Source organism: Patiria miniata, unplaced genomic scaffold (genome assembly GCF_015706575.1).
Source record: "Patiria miniata isolate m_02_andy unplaced genomic scaffold, ASM1570657v1 HiC_scaffold_10, whole genome shotgun sequence".
In the NCBI taxonomy this organism is placed as follows: Eukaryota; Metazoa; Echinodermata; class Asteroidea; order Valvatida; family Asterinidae; genus Patiria; species Patiria miniata.
In genome coordinates, this window is record NW_024037048.1 from 4,053,593 (window position 1) to 4,074,582 (window position 20,990).

Below are 20,990 nucleotides of genomic sequence, written 5' to 3' on the forward strand. Positions count from 1 at the left end.
TTCATTGCCAGTGTAGACGTATATCTAATTAATATACAAAAGGTGCAATATATATATTTAATAAATTAATGAACAATAAATTCGTCAATCTAAATTTCAATAGATATTTCATGTTACTATTTTATACATATTTAAACAAGGATATACAATTATTTGATTTTAAACCTGCATAATTTGTTTTAAAATGTGCGATGTTGTTTCCAAACCAAGTGACAGTCCAACATTGGTAATGTGGTGCTACGTTGCCAAGTCTTTCTCCAACTTTTGAAATTGAATTTAAAAAAACCGAGTATTTGTGTCGTTTGGAATTTTTTTTCGCCGTCTAGACAAATCATGCAATATTTCCGTTCTGACCGTACACATAGGCCTATGGAACATCTTCTTGCACAGCAAGAGTCTATGATATGCAAGCAGATTAATTAGTTATGCAAATTACAAGACTGCGTCTTGACCTCGAGATTCTGACCATTCGCCGGGCGCCTTCCATATCGGGCCAGATTGACCAATCATCAGTCCACATTTTCTGATCGAAATGACGTCACAATTTCTAAAGTCAACTCCGCTTAGCTGGCGCGCGGGTCGCATCAAATTTGCATGCTCAGATATATCAGACGTTGGTTACGGAGACGGCTCCGTTGGAGTACGGTTGAACAAAGGGTGCTACTCAGATTATAAGGCCTACGCCCACATCTTTTAAATTGAAAAACAGAATTTAAATCGATGTTCAGGTCCTTTTTTCTCCATAAATTAAAAAGTTGTTCAACTATTGTGTGATATCGGTCAAAAAAGTTATTTTTCCTTTCTTTTTAAATTGATTAAATAATAGGTATCAATATTTTTCGAGGAAAAGGTAGAGATGCAAACAATTTCAAGTAGACAACAACAAGTAGATTCTAGGCCTAGCATTTGTTTACGCCCTCACATTCCTTAGACAAAAACAAGCACTTTTACAATAGCCATCACTACTACTTTTACAAGCTTTCCACGACTCTAGATCTGGCTTTGCAAAAAATAAGGGCGTGACTGTTCATTCAATTAGAGTTAACAAATAAATTTAGGACCTCGTCGTCATTCTAATATTTACCTAATGTAACAAGCAAATGGTCAGTCTGTAGAAGAGGACATTCCACAAACAAAGCATTTTAGCGCTTTGTAATTATAATTTTGGCAGTGAAGGTCCTACCGAAAGGTTAGAATTCATTGAGAATTGAAAAAGAATGTTGCAACCTGACCCCGCTTTACTCTTCATATATCATCTCAATAAAGGTCAGTCATTGCAAAAACTGTTGAAGAGACATGAATCTGGGACTGACAAGCCTGTCCAATTTTAAGACTTTGTACACAACCGCTGAAGTGAAGTCTGGATACTACATTCATTCCGTGAATTGAATATACAAAATGTAAATAGCAAATTTAAATAGCGAATTTCACAGACAAAAAAACAATCAAATTTCTGAAGATTGTTTTCCTCTTCACATCGTCATCTCCCTCGCCGTTTGGTACATACCCAACGGGGAATTAATTTGGACGTTAAAACAATTCAAGACACTAAAGCCCCAAGATGCTGTTGCCTGCCTCAATTCTACCGACTTCTCCAAAACCTCCCCGCTGATTTTAAATACCTCACTGCAAGAAACTCAATTTCACGGTGGATCCAGAACAACAGATTTTAAAACAAGAACATTTAACCGGTTATTTTTTTTCATTTTGTCTTTTAAATCATTTAGACTTATTTTGCCACATACGTTTTATTTTCAAAACTGCTTCACTTCCGCAACAACTACAAATTAAAACATCACTTTAAACACGTACTCCTCAATAAAGATTTTTATACCATAAAATTGATCAAATTTCTGACCTCTGTAGAATATACATAATTTTAGAGGTCAGGTGTCAAAGGTCAAATCGTCCCATTAGTAGTCATTGGTGTTATCTGTTTGAGATGGGCAAACCTTCACTTTCCTTATCCCGCTCGTAAACATCGCTGGTTTGTGTGACTGGGGGAAAAAAGAGAAAATAGCAATATAAATTTTGTCTGCAGCAATTATTAAACACACTTCATTTGTAGAACTTGTAAATTTTCAGGTATATAAATGTATACTTCTTTTTACAGTTTCTGAGAATTATTATTATTATTTTTAATTAATACATTATGGAATATTTGGTATGGTGCATAGCTAAGTCCCCAAGCTGTGAAATACAGAACTTGAAGGAGGCACTTCAAATAATTTTGCATTATGCATCGGTGCTTTGTGCTTGTGCAAGTGGAGATTTTGATTTTGACAAGCATGTTGGCTGCAGTAAATTTCAAGAGGCTGTAACTTAATTTAGGGCTGTCAATATTCGAATAAATTACAAATAATAAATTCGATTATTCGAAACGGCGTTTGACCGAATATTCGAATATTCAAAAATCGGCAGTCAAGTTTACACATGCCAGCTGCAGCTGCATGCTACACCTGCCAAAAGTTGCATGCGAATTGCGCCGGTTAAAATAAGATAGGAGTGTTTTGCAGTATTTTCTAACAGTAGATGGCTTTAACCTGCTAAAAGGATTGGACAATGAACCGCCGTTGACAAATAAAGTTCCTTTCAACAAAAAGTGGCATCTGACAATGAAGCACAGCAATTTTACATTTAAATTTTTAAAAGTCGTGTGTGTACATGCATACTTTTTTTTCCCCAGTAAAAAAAGCGATTTGAATATTCAGTTGATGATCGCATATTTGAATATTGGATAGGGAATTTGTTCAGATAACAGCCGATACCCATCTCTGGCAAGCATGGTTGAGCCACCTTGGCTGTAGAGGGCGCCATTAACAAGATAAGTCAAATCAAGCCTTGGGATGTTTGGTTCGCACACTGGACACATTCTGAGCATTCCCAGTGAGGGATGTGCGGACTTTCTTGAGTCTGGGAACTCTAGGTGGAAAGTACCCAGAGACTGCATTTGACTCATCTTGTATAGCACTGTGCCCACCACGGAGGCTTGACTGCACTTGTCCGGGATTGGCTAGAGGCTGCATATGCGAAATGAAATTAATTCAATCAAGTCTTGGATCAAGACTATAGCTCTTGAGTGGGGGCTGTGTACTGCCCTCAATATTTCATGCACAGAGCCATAACAGCAATTTTCTGGATCATCTACTGCATTCTACATAGGCGTAACCAAGGGGGGGGGGGGTAGGGGGTATTTAACCCCCACCCCCCCAATATTTTATAAAGACTGCCTTTTTCCATTCAAATGCCCTAAAAAAAGTAAGTGGTGCCCTTTTGTGTGGCATCTGCCGTTTTGGGTGCCTTTTTCATGCAGAGCCATAACAGCAATTTTCTGGATCATCTACTGCATTCTACATAGGCGTAACCAAGGGGGGGGGAGTAGGGGGTATTTAAACCCCCCCCCCAATATTTTATAAAGACTGCCTTTTTTCATTCAAATGCCCAAAAAAAAGTAAGTGGTGCCCTTTTGTGTGGCATCTGCCGTTTTGGGTGCCTTTTTCTGAATTTCGCCCATGTATCGCCCTAAAAAGCACCATATATTGGCCCTTTGTGTGCATAATCGTCGGTTTTGAACAGCGCCCCCATCGACAGATGTTACCAGCCCCCCTCCCCCCCCCCCCCCCCCCCCCCGAATGACTGGGAACACTGTGTTTCACACACATTGGACTTTAACTCAATTATAAGTCTTTTTCAAAATACTCGGGCTTTTTCAGACTTTTCCAAAATACACAGTTTCCTGCCAAACATCAAGGTTCCAAGAACTTAGAAGACACACCAAACGGTGTATTTTCTCAGTCTTAAACCTTACTGTATCAAGTCATAATTCAGTACACTTTTTGGGACTCGGATAGAGGCCTGGACTAAAACACCTTTAAGCTGCTAGTATCTTCTTCTTATTTTTAAGTTCAGAGACAAAAGAGTAAAACCATGCTTAAAATCATGCTTAAAAATAAAATCATGCTTAGAAGAGTAAATTGATAAACTGGTCACATTCTTTCGATTTGTTTAATCAAAAAGCACAAGAGAACAACTTCACACAAGCTCACCGAGGCAAGAATTGAAAATGCTAAATGTGACACATACTCAATTCATGCAAATGTTATCAGAGACAGAGAAAAGAATAAACGCAAAGAAAGCAGCCCACTAGTTACTTCAAGTTTGAAGCCTGATCTCCACCATGTTTTGACTCGATTCAACAGAAAATGCAGTAAAAACTATCTGGATTTGGCTGTCTGACTCAACCCACTGGCAAAGAAGGTGATGTGGTAGTTGTCATTTATCGTCAATTATGGGAAGCTGTGTTTTTCCACCAAATTAATTATTTTGCAGCATGGGGGATATTTTTACTTGAGAGCAGTGTTGTAGTCGAGTCCATCACAAGTCCCTGCAAGTCCCTGCAAGTCCATCACAAGTCCTTCACAAGTCCTCACAAGTCCATCACAAGTCCATTATAAGTCATCCAGTCTCGTCAAGTCCCCACAAGTCCAGCACGTACAAGTTCCTGCAAGTCCCAACAAGTCCATCACAAGTCCCTGCAAGGCCTCACAAGTACACCACAAGTCCCTGCAAGTCCTCACAAGTCCATCACAAGTCCCTGCAAGTCCTCACAAGTCCATCACAAGTCAAATCACAAGTCCATCACAAGTCCATTATAAGTCATCCAGTCATCCAGGAACAAGTCCATCACAAGTCCATCACAAGTCCATCACAAGTCCATCACAAGTCCAACACAAGTCCATTGTAAGTCCCTGTAAGTCCCTGTAAGTCCCCACAAATCCAGCACGTACAAGTCCCTGCAAGTCCCAACAAGTCCATCACAAGTCCCTGCAAGTCCTCACAAGTACACCACAAATCCCAGCAAGTCCTCACAAGTCCATCACAAGTCCCTGCAAGTCATCACAAGTCCATCACAAGTCCCTGCAAGTCATCACAAGTCCATCACAAGTCCCTGCAAGTCCTCACAAGTACACCACAAGTCCCTGCAAGTCCTCACAAGTCCATCACAAGTCCCTGCAAGTCCTCACAAGTCCATCACAAGTCCATTATAAGTCATCCAGTCTCGTCAAGTCACAAGTTATTCAAAACGAATTGTGACAAAGGCATTCCTCTGCTATTGTTCATCTATGATACTTGTTACTTGACCTAGGATTTACTTGTGACTGGACTTGACTCTACTACAACCTGGTTATAGAGCACGCTTACATTTTTTTCAAGTGTGACAGTTGGTCAAATGATTTGCTTACTTGATGGCCTTGTTTTCTTGCTTTCTGGATTTGGTGCTTGTTTGATGTGGTGAGTGAGTGCTGCGTGCTTGCTGTGTTTGTCGGTGGGTTTTTTTTTTCGTGCTTGTTAGCTTGCCTGACTTATTGTGCGGTACTTTTTTTTTCCTAGAGCAAAATTTGTGCTCTGTCACCCTCCGCCCGCTCCTCCCTTCAAGGTCATATTTTGTTCATGGTCGAAGATGAAAAGCTAAGAATGCGTTACCATGCACAGAGTGACAATACCCACAATGTTTTGCAACAAATGGGATAGTGTTTTTGTCCTCTTTTTAAAACCCCTTCATCTTCTGCTTTTAAAGCAAGTGGCGCACAGAGGTGGGGTTCCCAAAAGGACAAAGCTCCATGCTAAATGCATCTGATGCAGACACAATCAAACAAGTTTTTTTTCTGATAATCTTCAACAATTCAACCCTTTCACTGCCAGACAACCTACCCTCACGCAGAGGGTTTTCACAGTTGCAACATACATGCATTATGTCTCTGACGGTTTAAACAACACTGCAAGAATGTGTTCAATGGCAGTGGCAGGGTTAAAGTTGAAATGCTGTGATTGGGAGATCTTTTTGGGTGTGATTATGGGAAGCAATTTGGAGGGAAAAAATGCCTTTTTGTGTACGGTACAAGGTGGCACACATACAATCACGCAACTAGAAAAATTAAAGACTAAAAAAGGCATGACAATGCTGGTGACTTTTGCAGAATGAAGCGTGAAAAGATAGTGACGTGTTGTGTGCACCACCATTATTTAATTTAATGTACAAAACAAAAGCATTTGGTTTTCTTTTTCTTTCTTTTTTGGTCGTGGTATGATCTCAGTTTGGAGACTCACCGAGCTATTCGTACGGATCATACGACAAGTCAATCCCAGTGTCCAGAGGTGCCATGACCTCATAGAGTGGGGCTTTTTCGGCATTCAAGAGGCATTTAGGATGGAGCTGGGTTGGATGGGAAGGTAATTAGGTTTCACACATGAGATTAAAGCACATCCAAGCACATGACCCTGTGGGAACCTTTTACGCCTTTCAAAAAACACATCAACGGAGAATCATTCATGCAAGGTAATATAATAAACCAAAAAAGTGAAATATTTGTTGGAAACACACACACACATGACACTTGATGCACAGACAAAGCATTTTTGATGAAAAGATCTCTCTCCAAGGTCATCTTGTTTTGGTATGCGCAAACCGGAGTTGTAGTCCAGTCTTTACATCACAAAGGCTAATCACAAGTCTAGCCTAAGTCAAGTGTAGGGGTGTGCATTTGCGGGTAGGGGGTCCGCTCATAAGTCCGACGCCTCATAGGTCCGACGCCTCATAAGTCTGAAATTTCGGACTTATGAGGCATCGGACTTATGAGGCATAACATTTATTTGTTCCGCCTCATAGGTCTAACGCCGCATAAGTCCGACGCTTCATGGCTCCAACGCCTCATAAGTCTGAAACAACATTTGTCCATTGTCGGATTTATAAGGCGTTGGGCATATGAGACGTCGAACCTATGGGGTGGATTTTATGCCTCATAAGTCCGACGCTTTATAAATCTGATTTTTGGGACTTATGAGGCATCGGACCTATGAAGCGTCGGACTTATGATACGGCCAACAGGTAGTGTTAGGAAACGGGGTCTCTGACTGAAACAAAACGGGTACCCGTTAAAGAAACACATCCCCAAAATTTAAGTCTCGGAAGTTACTGTGCAGATTGTTCATAAAGGTCGGCACGATAATCCTACCACATCGGTGTGTCGATACAGCAAGATACAAGTGAGTAAAGTGACCTTTATAGATTAACGTTGTAAACCACAACTTTTGTGAGCGTCATAAATGTGAAATATGTTTTGTTTTCCCATCGGGCCTGGTTTCATTTTAAAAAATCCCCACGAATGACATTCAAGACCTTTCTTTTTCATTGTCTGAGAAGTCACTAAGCAACTATTTGTAAAGTTGGTTACGTGCACCCAATCCCATAATCTGGAACTGGTTCCTGACACTGACGGTCAGGTACACGGGTAACCAGTTCCGATGCGCAGTCCTTGTAGTGACAAGCTTTGTATGCCATTTGTGGAGAGATGTTAAATTTTAACACAAAAAAACAATTTCATAAAAAAATCCATCATACAAGTCATTGACTGCTTTATCAGATTTACCACCGGCCAGTCGACCCTTGGAAGCTGCGTGGCTGAGCGGTTAGGATGTCTACACTTTAGTAACCACAAGGGTAGTCAAGCATTACCCGAGTAAGCTTTTGAATGTTTTTTATGCCAGCTCTTGTAGCTAGGAGTCAGGTTGGCACAGTGGTTACTTTCCTCCCCTTCCACTGCTATGGCCAGGATTCGATTCCTGCCCGAACCACATTTGGATTGGGTTTCAGTCCCTACCTGATTCTGTGGGTTTCCCCAGAATATTCTTCTGGGGTTTTCCTCCCACCTCTAAAACTGTACATGTGTAATTCTTCTCATTGTCTCCTCACTATATAGCTTTCTACAGGCTTTTGAGCTACAGTGCCTAGGGCACTTTTGAGGAATCCTTGGTTTCATTACCAGAAAGAAAGAAAATATAGAAAAAAAAGATTACATTGGACAAAGGAAGAGCCAAATTTAAACATGTAACCAAGCCATATTCAAATGAACTTTGATAAGGACTCATATGTTATCCTGATCTGACTTAAGATCGACTTGCGATTGACATCTGATTGGATTGATTAGAACTTCAGCGCAAACTGTTATCCAAGAAGGTTTTTCAATTGATGAGGAAGAGAAACATTGAAAGAGAGCACGCAAGGAGGAACATGAGGGTCTTACCGAGTCCACAGTGGAGGCTCCGCCCAGACTGCTCTCCTTCACCTTTCGGATCTTCTGCTTGAGGGCGCTATTCACCTGTTTAGGTCACAAATTGAGAATGAGGAGATGTCACGTGACTCTTCACGGAACCCTACTGAAACCAGACTGGAGCTCAGGGTATAAGTAAATTGTGCAGCCAGGTCGCGAATTATTTTTTCCCAACAACATCGCTGGATGGATGTTGAGTGCCCTCAACGATACTTTATTTTACAGGTATATAATGCCATGAATTACGCTTTGCTGTCAAGCTCTTTGATGGCTCAGCTGGATAAAGGCATGGTTTTGAGATCGGAGGGTATGAATTCGAATCCAAATTTTTCCAATTTTTTTTCTTTTCTAATTTGCGGCTTTGGAGGATTTTTTTTTAAAAGGGACATCAAGTCCAAATGTTATTAGGTTCGAATTCATTTCTTTTTTTTCTTTATATATTTTTTTACCTCATGTTTTTAGGGAGGTAAAGTCCAAAACCTCATAGCGTACACCCCATTCGGTTATGTCGCTTGGGGAAAAAAAATTGCAGCCAGGTCAGGGTTGTTTGATTTGAATCATTCGATTGAATCATTGATTTGATTTCAATCACTGATTTTAATCACTTGAAAAAAAAATGTTTAATCATTCAAAAACATCAAAAGTCCATCCCCCTCGTTGGCTTTACGGTTCCATGACATTGGGCCCATTACCTCAAGGTATGGGGACAGGCAATGGACTAACTACACAAGTGCCCCCTCAGCAAGAGTGAAATAGAGAGATTGCCCCAACCCCCCGCACTCTATGGTTTTATGGATTCACAGTTTCCCTGTACTTTTCGAGCATATTCTCGATTTATCATTTTTCGTGGGTGGGCAGGGACATTTGCACCCCTCCCCCCCCCCCTCAACCCATTGAAATTACAGCAATATGACTTCGCGCCTCTTTTTCTTTCTTTTTTCTATTTTTTTTTTTTTTTTGCTTTTCCAGGGGGGGGGGGGGCAAGGGGCAAGCGCTCCCCCTCCTCGCGAGGCCCATGCCCTCCAGCTCTGATCTGTTTGCTAGGCTCTTCGAGATATGGGAGATCTATGTACTCCCAAATAATAATTTGGGAGGCTAATCATCCTTACATGCAGCTGGTATGCTGAATTGCGAAGGTCGCGGCCACAACGTGGTCGGGCCGCTGGCACGTAAAGGCGCCTATGGCTGCCGGCCACATCGACCCATATATGACCACGGAGCACAGCCTGAGATCGAAAGTGTTTGATTTTTTCCGGAGGGAGGAAAACCGGAGGGCCCGGAGAAAAACCCTCGTGGCACAGGAGAGAACCAACGCACAACTCTACTCACATGTGATCCACGGCCAGGATTCGAACCGTGGTCACCTTGGTGAGAGGCGAGCGCTTTACGCACAAGCCACCCATGCCACCAAATGCTACACACAGCAATGGAAGGCACTTTGCCCAAAAAGAAAAGGTCAATCCAAATTCTCACAAATGGACACTTTCTGAATTTCCTCTTATTTTGTCGAAATTCATGCAGACAGCAACGAACAGAGTCTGTAATAGAGTGGTAATTTATCCAAAGGAATGAACAAAATGCGGGGTAAGAAAAAACTGACTTTTGAGTGGAATCTGCAGTTATCAGATTTTGGCCTACCTCGCTACTCATAAAGCAGTGGAACAGAGCCATAAAGAATCCCTGAAAATAAACAAATAGAAAAAAAGTGTTATTATTTTATTATTCAAATAAATAAATAGTTTTTGTGAGTTAAATTTACATAATTTCTGTTCGCCTTACTTTTATGAATTAATTTTGATAACTTGCACCTTCCATTTTGACTTCTGTGGCTTAAATACACAGATTTTAAACCACATGATTTTGGGCAATTCCATCTCTAGAATGGTCTAGTGTTCTTTCTCACCAATGCAAACACTTTTGTTTGTGCCGAGTGTCCCGTAAATAACAATATACAACGTTGCGTTGACTCATGTGATACAGTAAAAGAGAGACTGTCACAGACTCCGTGCAACGAGTTACAAAGGTAGAGTTGGGGGAGACCACTGGCAGAGACATTCAAATGCATTGCCAATGAATTTAGCCCGTCACTCACGCAAAGACGCTACGGGTTTGTGCATGCGAACCACGCAATGTGACCCTCGAAAGTGGCCACAAAGTGCCATCTCTTGTTCGTTCATAAAGTCCATACTGAACAAGTCTGTCAACCAAACGTTTTCTAAATTTAACTCACAAATAGGTTACCTCACAGAACAGACAGCCCATCAAGCAAAATGAACAATTACCATATAAGAGCCAGGTAGAGTGAGAAGGGGGTCAAAGCAAAATCCACTGCCTTATTATATTTTCCAAATATCATCACTTTTATTTATTTTTTCAATCTGAGCCTTCATGACTTCTGGGGCCGATGAGTTGTGCAAAATTTTTAAAATTCACATTTATCATTCGCTTGAAATGTCAATATAGGGTACCATTTTAGTAAGCTGTTAAAGTTGGTGTATACGTGCTTTTTGGGTGTGGCACCTTGAAAAATAATTTTATAAATTGAATTGATAATTTTCTAGCATGACATTAGTTATGAGCTTTCCAATGAGACATCGCTCTAGAAAGTTAGCCCACGACAAGTAATCAATTAATTTCAAGCAAATTTATTTGTTGCAGGACATTACATTCCTTTCAAATTTTGTTTGGAACAGAAAATCAAAATTTTGAAAAAGCACGTATATACCAACTTTATCTTGTGGCACGAATTTGAAATGTTGGTAACTGCAACACTCTTTGTCTGATTAGGCTGAAACTGTGCAGATATACAAAGCATTGATCTCTTTAGGTAGATACCACATCTCAATAAAATCTGTTATTTGACAACTGAGAAGTTAGGGTAACATCTCCCCATCCATCCCCACCCACACACGCACCATGCCAAAAAAAGGTTAAAACTAAAAAAAAAACCTATTTTAAGGTTTAAGCCTTGAGGATTGTTAACAATTACCCAAAAAATCTCAACACAAATTTGTGACTACTGTACTACGTTAACAATTTCGTGCTTTTACCTGAAAGGAATTCAGCGTCACAAACATGTACTGCAGGGCCGCGTGGTAATGGGCAAAGTACCCAAACACCCAGGTGATACCGAGAATAGGCAGAAGGAGCAGGGAACTACGCAGACCGGCCCTGTCAACACATCAAAACAAGCACTTTAGATGAAAATGCCATGTACGAACAGCCTAAGCCAATTCCTTTACTGAATTCTACAAAATGAGAAAGTGGATTGAGGCGTTTGTACTGTGTACAGTACATTTTGGGAGCAGACTTGTTGTCCAAGTGTCACAAGTTTGCCAAAGCATAAATTTGTGTATTGGGATTTAAGCTTCAAATATGTACGGATGAATATGGATGACGATATTCTGAAAATGTCAATGTATGCTTAAAAGGACTCGGGTCTTTTTAGCAAATATGTTACATTTCTGACATACAGATCCTTGTCATTTGATTGGTGATACTCGCATCACGTGACATTCATTATTGCTCCCATTCATGCCGGGGCTCAAAAGGTCCCATTCGCCCATGGCGAATGGGATTTACTATTCAACAGTAAGGATCATCCTTGTTCCCATGGCTTTTGAACAGTCCACCCTCACTCATTTTGAACAGCAGAGAGCTGCAGACCAAAACCTGGGGAGAAGGTTGTGACCCGATTTGTGCTGCTTGACAACCACACAAGCGATGACAACAGATGTGCCAACGTTCGTGTCCATTTCAGGCACTGATTGAAATTTTAAAGGACTAAAATGCAGCGCACTCAAATCTACATGTCAGTTATATAAAACAAAATTGAGTGGCTTTACATTGCGAAAGGAGAGGAACATTATTGCTCAGTAAAATCTGGACTTTTCCATTTCACTTGGCTTCATCTCATGAAATGGAAAAGTCCAGATTCTACCTTTCGATAATATTCCTCCCATTCCACTCTGAGCCAATCAATATTTGTATACTTTTAAACCAGCGTCAGCTGTGTGTCCAAACCCTTACTGATATTTGACATCACATTTCAGTATATCTGGTTATTCAATTTTATCGAAAATATAACATGAGTGGTATCAATGTATAAACTAAGACATTGATTTGTCAAGTAAATATCTGTCCATCGACGGAGTTTGGATGGAAGGTCTCAGATGGGTTTACTTGGCACTGTTGAATGCAGGCTTCTCCTGTTGCAGCTTGGCAGCTGACATCACAATACGCGACACCATGAACAGCACGACCAAGTTTACCTAGAAAAACAAAAGTCGAGGGAAGAGACTCTTCAAAACTTCACACCAATTTTTGGAGGTAAATTTATTAAATTGTATTTGGAAAGTATTATTTAAAGCTACAGTCCATCATTTGCAGCTATCCAAAAAGTAGCTGACGTAATTATTGTTGAAAAACATACTTGGTTGAAATATAGTAAGGGGACTAAACTCCCTGTGAAATTATTCTTTCTGGCAAGCTGTCATTTTGAAGAAATCAAGAAAAGAAGGCCTTTCCAATGATGCCTCTAAAGACGCATCGTTGGAAATTTCGGCTAGTAGTTCGTTTTTTTAATTTGGCGAAGCGCGCAAGCGTTGACATGACTCTAATGCTATAATTCATCGGATCAGTGCGCGACATCGCGTAGCTGCAATCAGCTCAGTGCAAATGTGACTCGGACGCTGAATTCAGGCCCCATTCCAAACATGATGCAGCAACTTTTGATTTGAAATCGAGATCCTAGAATGCTGTTTTTCTCGGAATATACAGCTGAAGCTGAGCTGAAAGTTCCTCAGGTTAGTTGTTCAGCACTCTTCTTTAGATTTTGAACATGTTTGTTGCTTCAAATGAAAAAAATGCACAAATTACAAATGATGGACTGTATCTTTAAATAAGTAAATGTCTCAAGTCATTTTGGTCAATAGTACCTGATAGTATCGATTTCCAGACTCACTATGTAATAATGTCTTGCACGATACAATATCTCCCATATGGAGCTAGATTCTTCACAATGTTTTGACTAGTATCAGTCATTAGTTCCAAAATATTTAAAGCCTCACATTTTTTTAAGTCTCATGCCCATTGATGAACTTCCAAGTCCGTAGGAAAAAAGTCTCAAGTGAATTAGAAAACTCTCGAGTCACTTTAGGTCAAATCACATGTCGAATGGAAGTCAATTCAACTAACTCCATACAAGTTTCAGGTTATTACTGTAATAAAGTCTTAAATCAAGTCCCAAACATGCTAAGAATCATACTCATATCAAGTCCAATTCTCATTTTGTCCCAGTATTGTACAACAAGTTCCAACCTAAGGCTAAGTTTTTATTAAGTCGTTCTGGTTATTTTAGTCCCATGTTAAAGGTAGGTTAGATCATTTGTCATTTGTGAAATTTCTTTTGGTTTGAGGCAACAAAAGTGCTCAAAATCTAAAGACGGGTGCTTAACAACTAACCCGATGAAGGTTTAGCCCTGTGAATGCTGTATATTCGGAGAAAACAATATTCTGGGATCCCGATTTCAATGCAAAAGTTGCTGAGTCATGTTTTGACTCAGTCATGAGTCACGCACTCAACCAACGAATAAAACAACCATGTGCGCATGTGGATCGCGTCAATGCTTGCGCACACCCATTCATGGATTCGCCCAATTTCAAACCAACTACTAACGAAAATTTCAAAAAATGCGTCGCTTGACGTATCTTTGGAAATGGCCTTCTTTTATTGTTTTCTTCAAATGACAGCATGCCAGAAAGAATAATTTCACATGGAGTTTAGTGCCATTACTATCTTTAAACCAAGTAAGCTTTTCAACAATAATTTGGTCAGTTACTTATTGGATAGCTGCAAATGATCTGCTCTACCTTGAAGTCCCAAGTCATTCTGTTGCTTGATTCTCGAGTCCTTGACAATGTTATTCAGTCTCACTTTTCATATGAACAATAACAATTCTATAAAGTTTAGTCAGACTTCTTAACATCCTCAGCAGGATTGATATCTCTGGAATGATGCGAGACACATCAAGACAACTTACCAACAGGATGGGGATCATGCCTCCCAGGAACGCCCAAATACTGCCGTCAAGCACAGACAGCCAACACCTAGCAAACAAAACAACATAGCAGCATTTAAACAGTAAATTCACAATTCAAAAGGCGTGGCTAATGCAATCAAGTAATTAAATAAGCAAGACAGACGCTTGTGTTTTAGGCTTACAAAGTAATTCAATATAACTATACCTCATACAAATTCATGATTGAGAGCCAAATTCTCTTTGGCCCATTCATTTACCACAAGCACCCACACAAGGATTTATGCAAAGGGTAAATGCGCAGGCATAGTAGACAGACTACCTGTGCACTAGTTAACAATGCATATGCTTTACGAACCAATTGTTGAACTAGTGCAGTCATTGGCCGTGTCACGGGCAGAGCTCTGTTTGATCTCAGTTTCTTGCCCCGGGGTCACGCACGCATGGCCCGAGAACCTACGCGAGTGAAAAGTTGAAATCGTGTGCTTTATTCTGATACCAAAAATAACTGCTTTTTGACACAATTGGAAGTGTTGTTACGGCGCATGAAACAAAAAGCATACTTTTTAGCAACACAAGCGAGGGCCGATTGTTTTTAGGTGTACATTCGATTCTTAAAGGGAAGATACAACATTTGCAAACATCAAAACATGAAATGATCGAATTATCACGAAATACCTTACTGAATTGTTAGGGACTGACAGTCTAAATCATCCTTTAAAATCATGGCTCCTGGTGTGCTGACATTTTTAAGAAAAACTGTATTTTTCCAACGCTGATCGGCCGACCAGCGTTGGAAAAACTGGCGTTTTTTCAAAAACTGTTACTAAGTTTTCATATTTAGTTATTCTGACTTTTCTTTGCAATTGATTACACACCTGTGAAGGGGAACAAGCCCACTAGACTGATCCTCTGAGCTTACAATTCCCCAAGTGTATTAATTGTTCTGTTTCATTTTAAGTGGGGTCAGGGAACCAGACTACAAGAACATGATTGGTTTTCTTGGTTTTTCCAGCATCTACAGGCCCAAAACGTGAAACAAGTCAGTTTAACAATATTTCTATAACATACTTATCCTCCAAATCCATTTTTTTCTGAAAATTACAGCAAAGGCAAATGTTGTACATTCCCTTTAAAAAAGGCCAAAAGAAATGGCAAGTTTCAGTAGGTAAAGGATAGTGTACGCTTCATTTACATGTGAAACACATGCAGGAGACTTTTATATTTTTGTTCCAAATCGCCGGTTGAAAAATGAAGATTTTTGTGAGATTTCAGCTAATTGCAATCATGGCCTAACAAAAATTGTGAAAAGCATGCCCGAATTGCATGCAATGAATGCTTATGAATATTAAGCAGGTCATCTGAAGCTTGACCAATCAGTGGGCGTACATCTTTATTTGGGGTAACAAGGTCATAACTTTTCTGGCTTGAAAAATGGCGATCATCTTTTCGTGTTGTTAAAAATTGAGGTTGCTGGAAACATCAGGTGTAAATGGATTTCTTAAGATATTGACGACATGATGGTCAGGAGATTTCTTGTACATAAAGGTTCATTCTTTCCTTTGATTACCTCAAAATTTGGTCGACAAAAAGGAAATTTCATCACATATTTTTTTTAGTTGATTTGTCCTTGAAATGCATCGAATTCCTTTTTTTGAGAAAAAAATACCTTGATAGATGTACTTATTAGGTATTTTACTACCTAAAACAGCTTTGTTTATATGGATTTGTTGTGGTTTGGTTGCGAATTTTCTGAAGCCTTATTTACCGCCATCGTTTGCTAGCCTCGCGTTGCAGTCAGTTTGTGTGGACGAGAAATACGACCAGCTACGCGTGACACGGCAACTGACTGTAGTGCACTTTATGAAAAGATGGGGGCCCACGCACAGCAAAGTTTTGCCGCAAGGACTGACATAATTTTGGTGACTACGTATAAGGTACAGGGTTTATTTCAGGTTGACAGTCGATATTAGCTCCCCTCGATATTGGAAGTTGACAAACTAGTTCCCTCGGCTTCTCACTGGGAACTAGCTTGTTAACTTCAATTACCTTGGGGATACCGGAGCTTAGTACTATAAACCCTCTCATTATGTTATATTTGTATACTAATTAATGGGAATTTAACCAAACTCAAGACAAAATGGAGCTTACTCAGTATGATCAAACTATCTTGAATACACCATAATTCATTCCGACTTAAAGATTTCATGTACATTTCTAAGTTTTCTCTTAAAAACTGAGCCCGTATTGAGCTCAGAGTTTCGCAGTGCAATTGATGTTCATATCTTCCAGCGTCATGATTCAACAACAACTGGTGTATTGTTCTTAATACTTACAGATCATGGTCTTTGTACTTATCGAAGAAAATTCCAGATGTGGTTCCAACCACAATGATGGGAATTCCTTTGGGAAAAAAGAGATTGATTGATTGATTGACTGATACATCCATTGAGACTTGATCCAATTCTGTCATGCTATCCAAATATATGGAATCTGTGCATATATAGTGGATGTCACTGTGCGGTCTACTCAAAGGGCCATTTAACAATTGTCGACTGCTGTGATGTGAGACATGCCGTTTTTAACACCTGAGGGGCGCATAGCACCCAAGGCGAAGCCGTGGGTGATATGCGTTAAAAATGGGTTAAAAATGCCACATCCCGCATCACAGGAGTCAACAATTGTTTGTTGTATCACTCCAATACGTGAAAATGATAAAGGTTTGTAACTTACAGTACAAGAAAATAATGCCGGAAAACAGTGATAACAGGGAGCTTTCCTGCTGGACATGAGACTGAGCGGTTGCAGTTCTCAGTCACAAGGCGGGCGGGCCAGCGCGCGGGCCGGCCCTACACGCACCCGTGTAAGACCACAATTTTAAGGACCACAATTTTTGCACTGCAAAATTCATTCAACAGTAAGATTTCAAGTTAAAGTTTTGTTAAATTTTATATTACACTGTTTTTTAACAATCTCTCCGAACTGTTATCGTGTCCTTTTGAATTCTGTTCAACAGCCCGGACTGCTTGACCTACCCCATCCAATGGCAAAGTAGACCCACAAGCGGGATTTCTCGCTCTCAAAGACGGCAATGATCTGGCGGTAGAGATGAATACCCTCCACCAGCATCCAGCTGAACATGGACAGGTAGAAGAAGTGCAGGGCAATGGTGATGAACTGGCAAACCAGCTGAATCAAATATGAAAAGCCAAAAGAGAAAACATAATCAGCCGTCAGTGAGTTACCTATGCTAATTGGGTATCTTGTGGGTGAAATTTGAATACAGGTCATTCCATACATTATGGGTCCAAAGTGTGACATTTTTCCTGTCCCTGTTGCCTCTTAACTTGTCATAATTTGTACTTCAACTATAATTCATAAATACAAATGTACCTCAGGCAGTTTACCAATTCCTTTTGGTCAAGAGCCCGTCATGTGGGTGGTTTTTAATAAGGGAATAAATGTGTGCTCCGGAGGTTTTTATCACTCGTTTAATACCGCTTAGAGTCTGGGTGCTGATAATTACCCGAGCCGGAGGCGAGGGTAATTATCAGCACCCAGACTCTAAGCGGTATTAAACAGAGTGATAAATACCGACCGAGCACATATTTATTCCCATTCATAAATACCTTATCCGTAAAAAAATATCAAATAATTTGTTCAAAAAATCCCGATTTTGTTCAAAAGTTCACTTCATGCTTTTTGAAACATCCCTCTAGCAAAATAATGGAGTGTTCAGCTGGCGAGTAAGATGTAAACAACCCTTTTATGGAGATTGACGCGCGCGTAACATGTTCTGCGCGATGTCACGCAGAACGCACCTGGGGCGTTGCGTTTTGAATTTAGAACTATAAAATTCTGACTCGCTTGTAGTGTTGCGCATGCCTACGTGAGGATTGTGAACATTCAACCAATGAAACGGTAAGAGGCACTGGATTTTTAGGAGTCCACATTTTATTGTGACACTGGAAAGTGTTTAAGACCAGCTAGCCATGTCTTTATCATCCGTTTAAAACCGGCCACGTGACGGGCTCTCGACCAATAGGAATAGCTAAACTGTCTGAGGTATTTATGAATGGTTGATAAATCACCAGCTGGCTGGTTTTAAACACTTTCCCAGAGTCACATGAAATTTGGACTCCTATGAAATCTGGTCCCTATTACCTTTTTATCAGTTGAACTTTCACAATCTTTACTTGGGTATGCGCAATACTACAGTGAGTTCATATTTCATAGAGCCCTAAATTCACACCACACTAGCACTGCGGCATTCTGCGCCAGATTTTTAGCACTACTCGCTAGAGGCAAATACCATAACATAGCTACAGGGGTGTTTCAATAAACATGAAGTACACTTCTTGAACAGAATTCTTGGAAATTCATAAGTTTTGACTTGTTTTGGCTTTTGACCAAAAGGTATTTATGAATGGGAATAAATATGTGCTTGGCTGGTATTAAACAAGAAAGTTTAAAACCGGCTCGAGGCCTCATTGCCGATAATGTTCCTCGCTGTCTGCTAAGGCCATTATCAGAATCCAGGCACCAAGCCGGTTTTAAACGTACTTGTATAAAACTGGCCAAACATATATTTATTCCCTCTTTAAAAATGACTTTAAACTATTTTTGGATTAGTTGGACAGGCAGGGTAGTATACAAATATAACATGGTTTGAGGGTGGACAGTCGATATTTGCTCCCCTCGGTATTGGAAGTTGACCAACAGTTTGTCAACTTCCAATACCGAGGGGAGCGAATATCGACTGTCCACCTGAAATAAACCATGTTATATTTGTTTTACTATACCTCATACATATTCAGCGTCGATTTGTTTTGTTTTTTTCATTGCAGTATGCACCTCAAACAATTTTTTTTTGAAAAACTTGTCCAGTTCACCAAAAGAATCGTATTGCTCAACTTCACTAGTTCTGTTCGTTTACAATACAGTGCAGCTGTAAATACATGAGGCATCTTTATTGTCCATAAATATTCCCTAGTTTGGTATCATTGAGCTTGGGAAAATAACGTGCCGTGCAACCATCTCTTCGAGTAGCTCATTTGGGCGATGTTCGTGCGTTCGTGCTACACCCGTGCGACAGTTCCACGATTGCTTTGTAAAGTGCATGCGTAGTAGTAACCCGTGCGACAGTCTACTATGCATGCGTATTTACCCTGTGTGTGAATCCTCGCGCGCGCGCTTGGTGAACAGCAAAAATAACATCTGGCACGTGATGGTGAATTGACCAGTGAGAGTTCGGCTCTCGATCATGAATATGTATGAGGTATAGTAATTTGCTTTACATACTCACTCTATTTAGAAAGAAAGCACTAAGAAGTACATCCAGAATTACAAAATCATGCATGTCAGATGTAACAGGGTCAGGCAAAAATGTGGACATATATGACATACTAGTTTGATCAAATATTTGAATTCCTCAGGGTGTTTCCTGTTCGCGAACTCATTATTATTTTGTAATCCCACAGATAACTTTGACTAAGAGGTCTTTGTGGCCTATAATTTGGACTGATTGTAAAACTAGAGAGAAAAGCACTTGTGGAGAAACGCACTTGTGACTTGTGGCTCCAACTTGGGAGATTTTGTTCGGGAAAAACCTCCAACTTGTGGGTCAGGGGAGGGGGTGTTTTACATTTAGACATGGACCCAGAGATTGGCAACCATTTTAGGGGAGGTTTGGGGGAGGAGAATATAAACAACACAATGGACATGGCTACCTATGGTAAAATTGATCAAAAAAATTGTCACAGAGGTCGTCATCTTTAATTTCTCAATAAAAAACACATTGCCATCTTGCTCCTAAGTGATCACCAGGCAGCTTTTTGGGTTCGATTTTGTGTTGTTTTCTATGAGCATGCATTTTGGTGGAGTGGAACCCTCAGACACTGTTGCAGAATCTCATAATTCACGGACTTTTGGTTTTATTTATCTAAAACCATCCACCTGATAATCAGATGACTTACGATCAAAAATGACCTCCCATATGCAATTTCAGGTACAATTCTTTGAAACTCTCAGGATCACTAATCGATACCTCAAGAAGTTCAAACCCACTTGGTGCCATTTTTTTTCTGACCCTTTTATGGGCGGGGTCATGACTTTAAAAAGTGGGGCCTTGGTGCACAAAAAAATTATTCAAATAATTTCACTTTTCTTTTAGCATTTGGACAGCTCACCCAAGAGCGTACATCGTGAGAAAAAAAATCAAAAATTGTCACTCTTCAGCAATGCAATTTTCTTCAGCAAAGGGCAATGTTTATAAATACGCAATGTGAAACTGTTATGAAATTGTCATAACTCAAATGTTGCACAGCGTGAAATGTTGCGCAACTTGCGCAATAAATTGTGGTAGTTTCGTGAAATCGGCTACTGCAGTAGTAGAATAAGTAGTAGTATAAGTAGTCTAGTCTAGAGTAAGGAAAAAAACAAAGTTTTGAAAAGGTCCGTAAGACTATTTTGCATGACCCAGTTGCACTTACCTTATTTTCTGTCTTGTCAACAGCGACTAGAAAGAGAATCAGCGCCACCAAGGTAACACTCATCAGATGCATGTGGATGACGATGCGCTCCGAGTTCAGGGATGACCTGTGGATCAACAAAAAATCATCAACAGAAATTCAGTATCAACACCGTTGTGTGAAAGTACCTTGGGAAAAAAGGACAAATATGTGTGGATGAACAGAAATTCAACACTGTGCAAGCCAGGGTCCGGCTGCATATGGAGGGGAACAAAATCCGCATCCCACCGTGGACCAAGGCTAATATAGTGGGGTTCCCTCGGCTTTCCTCATGCAGTGTTGCCAAACCTCTTTGTTGACAAAAAATTCAAATT

General features: G+C 40.1%; 1 protein-coding gene across 1 annotated transcript in view; it reads right to left on the minus strand.

The window, feature by feature from the left end:
* Positions 1-1,301: 1,301 nt before the first annotated feature.
* Positions 1,302-20,990, minus strand: part of LOC119735776 (adhesion G protein-coupled receptor L1-like) — a 63,041-nt gene continuing 43,352 nt past the window's right edge. The window contains exons 20-28 of the mRNA XM_038209704.1: positions 20,638-20,743; positions 17,182-17,335; positions 16,483-16,549; positions 14,150-14,216; positions 12,291-12,379; positions 11,159-11,279; positions 9,747-9,788; positions 8,082-8,156; positions 1,302-1,997 (exon numbers count right to left, since the gene is read on the minus strand). Of these exons, the coding sequence (XP_038065632.1) occupies positions 1,914-1,997; positions 8,082-8,156; positions 9,747-9,788; positions 11,159-11,279; positions 12,291-12,379; positions 14,150-14,216; positions 16,483-16,549; positions 17,182-17,335; positions 20,638-20,743 (805 nt within the window). The 3' untranslated portion in view covers positions 1,302-1,913. The remainder of the gene's footprint in view (positions 1,998-8,081; positions 8,157-9,746; positions 9,789-11,158; positions 11,280-12,290; positions 12,380-14,149; positions 14,217-16,482; positions 16,550-17,181; positions 17,336-20,637; positions 20,744-20,990) is intronic.